Source organism: Ctenopharyngodon idella, chromosome 13 (assembly GCF_019924925.1).
Source record: "Ctenopharyngodon idella isolate HZGC_01 chromosome 13, HZGC01, whole genome shotgun sequence".
NCBI lineage: Eukaryota > Metazoa > Chordata > Actinopteri > Cypriniformes > Xenocyprididae > Ctenopharyngodon > Ctenopharyngodon idella.
This window is the reverse complement of record NC_067232.1, coordinates 16,359,373-16,366,290: the sequence shown is the minus strand read 5'-3', so window position 1 is coordinate 16,366,290 and position 6,918 is coordinate 16,359,373. Positions and strand designations below refer to the sequence as shown.

Here is a 6,918-nt window from a genome sequence, read left to right as displayed (position 1 = left end):
ACAAGTAACTTTGCAACTACATGTCAACTATCTCTCATTAGAGTGTTAGTAGACTGTGGTAGACTGTTAGGTGTTAGTGTAACAGACGTTGGCTGACACTAGAAACTGTGGTCTTTAGCCTCCTTGTTAGAGGGCCCGACTCCCATGCCAGCGGAACCGGGTTTGAGTCCCGGTTAGAACGGGCAGTTAGAGGGGTTGCGCTGGTGCCGTGACCCGGATGGGAGTGAGGTTTAGGGGGGGTGAGTGTAACAGACGTAGTCTAGTAAGACCTGTGCGTGTAAACCTCACTCCCCTGATCTCAAGAGGCGCGCTAGTGACTGATGCTACAGTCTTAGCCTCCTTATTAGAGCGCCTGACTCCCATGCGGACAGATCGGGGTTCAAGTCCCGCTTAGAGCGGGAGGTTCGAACAGGACGGGTTAAATTAGGGTTTGGGTTAGTAGAATAAGTTGACATATACTTAAAGTTACTCAACTGTCTGTTTGGGGGCCATCAAAATAAAGTGTTAGCAGATATTAAGCAGACAGTCTACTATTAGTAATATACTAATGAGAGTTGACATGTAGTTGCAAAGTTACTTATGGTGCTTTTCCACTGCGTAGAACAACTCGGCTCAGTTCGGTTCAGCACGGCTTGGCTTGCTTACTTTCGGTTTGCTTTTCCACTGCAGTATAGTAGTGCTTCAAAGTGGGTAGGATTATAGACTGATTGTTATAGTTGCGCCAGCTCTACTTTTGTGGATCTGCTCCTCGGCTACCAACGAGTCTGGACCTCATCTACTGACCTATGATACAGCCATTTCTTTTTTCAAGTTGCGTGCGACAGTCGTTTAAAGCAAGTCGTTTAAAAAAAGTTGTGCAAACAAGTGATACTGCGGTGTCTGTTACTGACTATTTAAATCTAGCGGGTTTGGTGTCTCATGTTTCAAATCCAATGATCCTGGTAGTGACGATTCTCTCTGACCAATCAGTGATCTGCAGTGTTTACATGTCACATTTAGTGTCGGTACGGCTCGCTTGGAACCTCAACCGAAGTGGTACTATTTAAGTGAGCCGTACTGTTCCGTACGGAGCCGTACCATGCAGTGGAAGAGCACCATTATAGTCAGTAGAAGATCTAAAATGGACCATCAAAATAAAGTGTTACCTGTCAACAAAGAAATTTTGAACCTGGCTTTATCCAATGTTCAGATTTCTGTTCTGAAATTTTATTCAAAATTAGGGCATGTTTAATTAGATGATGCCTAATTTGCATACAAAACAATTGTCTTAGTGTAATAATCTTAATTTTACCCTATTCACCTTTGGTGTCTTGCCTTCATTTTGAATGAGAGTATTTTTCTGTAGTAATGCGATCTCATTGGTCCACATTACTGCAAATTTAACATAATTACTAAATACTAAACCAGCAATTTAATGGCATTTAGACAGACTGTTCAACCGTTTAATCTTACATTCTTCTGTCTTGCACAGATTTGTCTAAGCGAGCATGTCTAGGACACCATGCCCATCTGTCTCAAAGGATGATTTCTATGCAACCTCACCATAGCAACCAGAACGGAGCAGTGAATTGGACTGTTTTGTGTACCTGCTGTTAAGCTGCAAGTAAAACCCATAATAAACAGTTGAGTACAGTGGAAATATAGATATATAAAGTCCCTTCTCTGTCAAAATTAAGATTAGCATCAAATTAATGTCTTCACTTTTCACAATCAGTAAGAAATTAGATATAAATTACACAGCATGAACAAAAAACACGCACTCCTAAATATAACAATGACCACAGTTTATTTTACTCCTACATGCTTTTGTATACGTGTCAGTCAGTGCTTGATTCACATGCTTACACTCATGTCCACTGTGTGTGTGTGTGTGTGTGTGTGTGTGTGTGTATGTGTGTGTGTGTACACTTAAGCCCACTCTGTGCGTGTGAGATCTTGTGAGATCACTGCGATTTGAATGTGGGTGTTAAGTGAAGAGTAGGTTGTATATGATTGGCATCGTTTTCACTAGTAGTGACACTTAATTGCACTTCAAATGAAGGAGCTTTATGTGTTTACAACAAAACCGATTCAGAATCTCTAATAAAAAACATTGTCATGATATGAAAACAATATGCAAACAAAAAGCTGCAGGAATATGTAAACTATGTTTCACCAGCCACAAAATGATCTGAGGGTGTTCTGTGGAGCACAACTTCAGACCACAACCACCTCGGGAGACCTACATCCGTTTGTTTTTTACAACCGAGGATTAAAAGCAAACATTTTGACAGCACTACTGTACTTCAGAAAGTATAATAAATGCCAGTGAGATCCCTGGTGGTCTCCTTCCCGGGTCTCCGCGGTCTACTCCAGGGCACAGCACACCTGATTCAGCTCTTCAATCTGAGCCAGAGACTGTTTCTGACAGGACTGAGACAGGTGTGTTGACCCGCACTGGAATAAAGTCTTCCATGAAATGCCGAACCTCGTCCACAGAGAGTGCGATGAGGGGATAGTGGGGTGTCCGCAGTGGAAAGCTATTCAAGCGGAAGCTGTTTTATGGAACTTCTGATTTCTCTCTCTGGGCATTTCGACGAATCTTCATTTCCGTCAGCTGGATGTAGCGGATGACATTAGTGTCTGTCCCACATACACAGAAATAGAGGAAACAGCTGTTTTAACACAGAAAATGTGGGCAGGAAGTGTAGTGAAAGATTTCAGTTTTGGGATTATTTATTATTCATTTATTAGCACTATCACTGTTGTCCTGGAAAGCAGGTTTTTTGGGTTTGAAGGGTGCTGCTTATTGTCATTTTGATATCACTGCAAATTTAACATTATTACTAATCAGCTTTTTAATGACATCAGACAGAATTTAATCTTTTGCTTTACACAATTTTGGATTATAGCAGAAGCACAGTATATCTGATTGTCTAGTGCAAGGCCGTAACCATGTCTTGAGCATTGGGGGGGAACAAAGTTTTTTTGTTGTTTTAGGTAGTATTTTTATTTAAAGAAATTAAAGAATTAAAAGGGATTTAAGGGAATAAAGAAGAAATATGAATGTAAAAGAAGTTCTAGGTCTAGTTACAGCCTATATAGTTGAAGTAGTCCATTTAAACTCTTTCCCAATAACATTTTATACATGTTTGTATGTCTAATATGTCAAAAAAGTAAAAATGTCTCATCATATTCAGTTATGAATGACATCTTAATGACATTTTCAATTCAAAATGGAGAAATTCCATTAAAAATGTTGAGTAGTTTGCATCACTGTATGTTACTGTGGGTCGTTAAACATATCTATCAAAAAACAGTTGTCAAATATTAAATGTTTAGCTAATCTTACCATGCATGCACTCTTTCACTGTAAGAACTAATAGTGTCTTGTTGGAATTCACACTCATTCAGTGAATAGTAAGCCCCACCTTCTTTGATCTGATTGGACATTATTTTGACATTGACGAGCACTGTTAGACCGCTGAGGCAGACCAGCATAAAAATGTAACCTTTTAAACTGTCTGTCATCCTAACAACAAACAGAGCAGTGCGTAATGGAGAGCAGCATTAAGAAATATCAAATATTAGGGGGGACAATTTGGCCATTTCGAATTATTGGGGGAGACTTGTCTCCCTCAATGCCTATGGTTGTTACGGCCCTGGTCTAGTGGATGATTTGCCAAACTTTGTTAAACCAAGGACCATTTTCATATCCACAAATTGTTCGTAGACCGGATGACATAGTCGAATGTGTTTCCTCACACTCTTGATCAACATTCTAATCCCACAGTTTGTTTTTTTATTTTCAGACTTTTTATGCTTTGAATAAAATGTAGTGTTGAGATTCATTTCAGAGTGACTGGCTTTGTTCCAAGGCTTACATTTTTAAAGGAACCAAGGCCACTGGAAATGTCTATAATATGGTTTCGCCATGATTTTGCAGCGTATTTGACTATTTGAGACAGACATTCGGGCACCCACAGAAATGTCCCCAGTTTGAGAAATGCTGGTATAGTGTGTGAGAGTTTGATGTGACTGACCTGCGGGCTGTTGTTTGTGGGACTCCTTTAGGTAGTGCAGGGCTTTGTTGAAATCTCCCAGATGATAATACGCCACGCCAGAGCGATACAGTGCTTTAAAATTCTCGCCCTCCTTCCTCAAAACCTTCAGACAGTACTCTTTCACTCGTTCATAATTCACAAGCTCCATCTGCAACAGACAAGCTACATGCAAACACAGACTAAATGAATTGCACCAATGACGATTTGAGTTTTTTTTGGTAAGGATATTTCAGACTTGTAATCATGGTTTGCAGTTTATAATCAAATTTAGGTATATGACCTGTAATCTAGACACACCATGACGTCATTCTGCAAGCAGAACTGAAGACATTCACTCACAGATTACGTTTTTTTAAGACATATTTAGGATTGGAGGGGCCAAATCGAATAGTACTGATCCGAATATTATGGTGGCCCTGCTTTCATTCAGTCTTAACAGGTGGAATGCATAAAACATATGTGCACTGAATGAAACCCCCCTGGTTTTAAAGTGGTGAAACATGATGTGCGTTCCCACCAGCCAGGCTGTTGTAGCACTCCAACTCCGCGTTCTCCACCGCGCCTTTCTGCTCGTCCGTCAGGCTGGACTTGCTGATGCTGGTCAGGACGGTGGACGGGGACTTGCTGGTGTCCGGGTCCCCAAGCACGCGACACAGACCCTTCATTTCCAGCAGCGCGCGGTGGTATTTGCCGATGGCCTCGCGGTATTTTTTATCCTTGTAGCACTGCGTGCCCTGCGTCTTGAAGTCCAAGGCTCGTTTCACCAGGTCCGCGGGCTCGTTTTGAGGTTTCACTACCGAACCGCTCTGATGGGGCGCGTGCTGCGGGTAGCGCGCGTCTCCGCGGCTCCGGCCACCGGGAGGCTGCATGATGGTGGAGTTCGCGCTGCCGCTCATGACGCTCATCGTGCCGTTTCCCTTGCGTATACTTCCTTCAAATCTGCCGTGCTCCACGCTCATCCCACCGATTCGACAATTCCCTGAAACTAACGTTTTCGAGCTTCGTTCGTTGCCTCTTCGCGTGTTTAGTCTACATGCCCGCGCAGGTCTTCGCGGTTCAGTTTTAAAGATGGATTCCTGGATGTTTCACACACACACACGCAGTGATGTGAATTTTTCCTATTCTTCTGCCTCTCTCTCTCTCTTTCTTTTTCAGCGGTCTGACAGAACAGGATCGGCACGTCCTGCTCTCACCAGATGACTCAAAAGAGAGTGAGCGTGCGCATCAAGCCACAGTGCTCGCGCTGCCCTTAAGAAATGCGGTCATTACGGATGGAGCGCGATAACCGGTCTGTCAGCCCCCCTGCTTCGACGTCCCGTTTCCATTGAAATCCAGCTGAGCGCAACTCAGCCGTTAACAAACGCATTTCACTTGCTCAAACGATGATTTCGTGTGACGTGATTTCTGCCCCCAGAACACAGAAAAACAGCTGCTGTCGGACACTGAAAAGAGCTGTTTAAACACAGTTTAATCTCCTTCCTTTTGATCCTCCCTTGATTCAGAAGAACTGTTCTCCTCTCTTTCATTATGCCCACAGCAAAGTTATTGTTATCCCACATTCATTTAACTAAGAAGTACGCCTAATTGTGAATATCTCCGTAATGAGTTTCCTTTTGGGAAGCGTCATGTTTGTGTCCCACAGGTGTGTGTGTGTGTGTGTGTGTGTGTTGAGCGGTTAGCTGGTTCGTCTGTTGTGTCTGGGTGTGTCGTGATTGCGGTAAATCGTGCTGGATGGAAGGGGAGTTCTGCTTTGCTCAGTCTGTCATTTTCATACACACAAACACATGTGCATTTCAGACCATTTCTGCACATGCTTACATAAGTTATTTCTAGCTTACAGTTCTAGCTCATCTTTTGATGTCCAGTATTTTTCTTCTACTGTATGAATTTAAGATTAGGCTACTATTTTAACAATTAACAATTTTATCTTAACTACTTGTCTCTAGCATGTTGCTTGTTGCAAATTAATACAAATTACAGATGCTAACACTTTAACTTTTAGCTTCTTTGCAGGATTGTATTGTGAAAGTTCAATATTTAATGAAAAATACTGCATTTAAACAACTGCTGAAGGCTGTTCTTTAATTAGTTGCTCATTCAGGCCTATGTTCAATAAATAGCAGTCTTTCTCAATGTGAATTTGTAATAGGGAAAATGTAAAAAAAAAAAATGTTACAATTGCTCCTTTTCTTTTTCTTTTTGATTATTTCAAAATGTCAGAAATATTCTAAAAACACTTAATAACATGTTAAAATAATATATTAATTTAACATTATAGTAACAATATATGTTTTTGAAAGAAACTATAAGAGCACCGTCTGTCCTCATTAGATCTTTTTCTACCTGTCTAGGGCAAAGCTTGTACAATGCTGACTTTGTACATAGTCAGGACTTTTCTTATTTTAGGGTTGGTCAGAGTCATGTATTTGAAAGTTCTGTTTGGGAACAGATAAAACTCTGATTTTGTTTAGTTGTAGTTTCAACAAAGAAACATGTTTTTCAGGTCAGCTGCCATTAATGTATGAGAAGCTATACTTTATTCTTTCTCTTACATGTGGTTTGTAATGAGAACATGACACTTGACTTGAGGCAATGCTATATTGCCACCTCTTGGCAGGTTAAGAATTTGTGGCATTTGAGCTTGACATTGGGGTTGAGTTTGAGTTGGATGTGGAATTTAATGGTTCTTTTCTGTATTTTAATTGGTTTAATCCTGTTCTTGCTCTGCAGGCATTATGTGGTGTTTTACGCTGCACTGCATTCATTTGATATTCCTGCAGAATTCTGCTGCAGGGACTCTGTTGGGTATTTTTCCCATCTGATGAATTCTTCTGTAGTGATGATGTTTCAACCAATGTACTTTTAATTAGATCCA

At 41.1% G+C, this 6,918-nt stretch overlaps 1 protein-coding gene across 1 annotated transcript; it reads right to left on the bottom strand.

Annotated features, from left to right (window-relative positions):
* Positions 1-1,767: 1,767 nt before the first annotated feature.
* LOC127524710 (tetratricopeptide repeat protein 9A) lies at positions 1,768-5,708 on the bottom strand. The gene is made up of 3 exons (XM_051916490.1): positions 4,561-5,708; positions 4,023-4,205; positions 1,768-2,622 (listed from the first exon to the last, which is right to left on the bottom strand). The coding sequence occupies exons 1-3, from the start codon at positions 5,000-5,002 to the stop codon at positions 2,540-2,542; spliced, it is 708 nt and encodes a 235-aa protein (XP_051772450.1). The 5' UTR covers positions 5,003-5,708; the 3' UTR covers positions 1,768-2,539.
* Between the last annotated feature and the right edge of the window lie 1,210 nt (positions 5,709-6,918).

What these genes read in the sequence shown, in the direction of transcription:
- LOC127524710 (XM_051916490.1), bottom strand. Translation starts at nt 5,002, where the DNA reads ATGAGCGTGGAGCACGGCAGATTTGAAGGAAGTATACGCAAGGGAAAC. An exon ending in GTGCTACAACAGCCTGGCTG is followed by an intron (nt 4,206 to 4,560) that starts GTGGGAACGCAC and finishes GTTTGCATGTAG; the next exon opens with CTTGTCTGTTGCAGATGGAG. An exon ending in CCACAAACAACAGCCCGCAG is followed by an intron (nt 2,623 to 4,022) that starts GTCAGTCACATC and finishes TATGTGGGACAG; the next exon opens with ACACTAATGTCATCCGCTAC.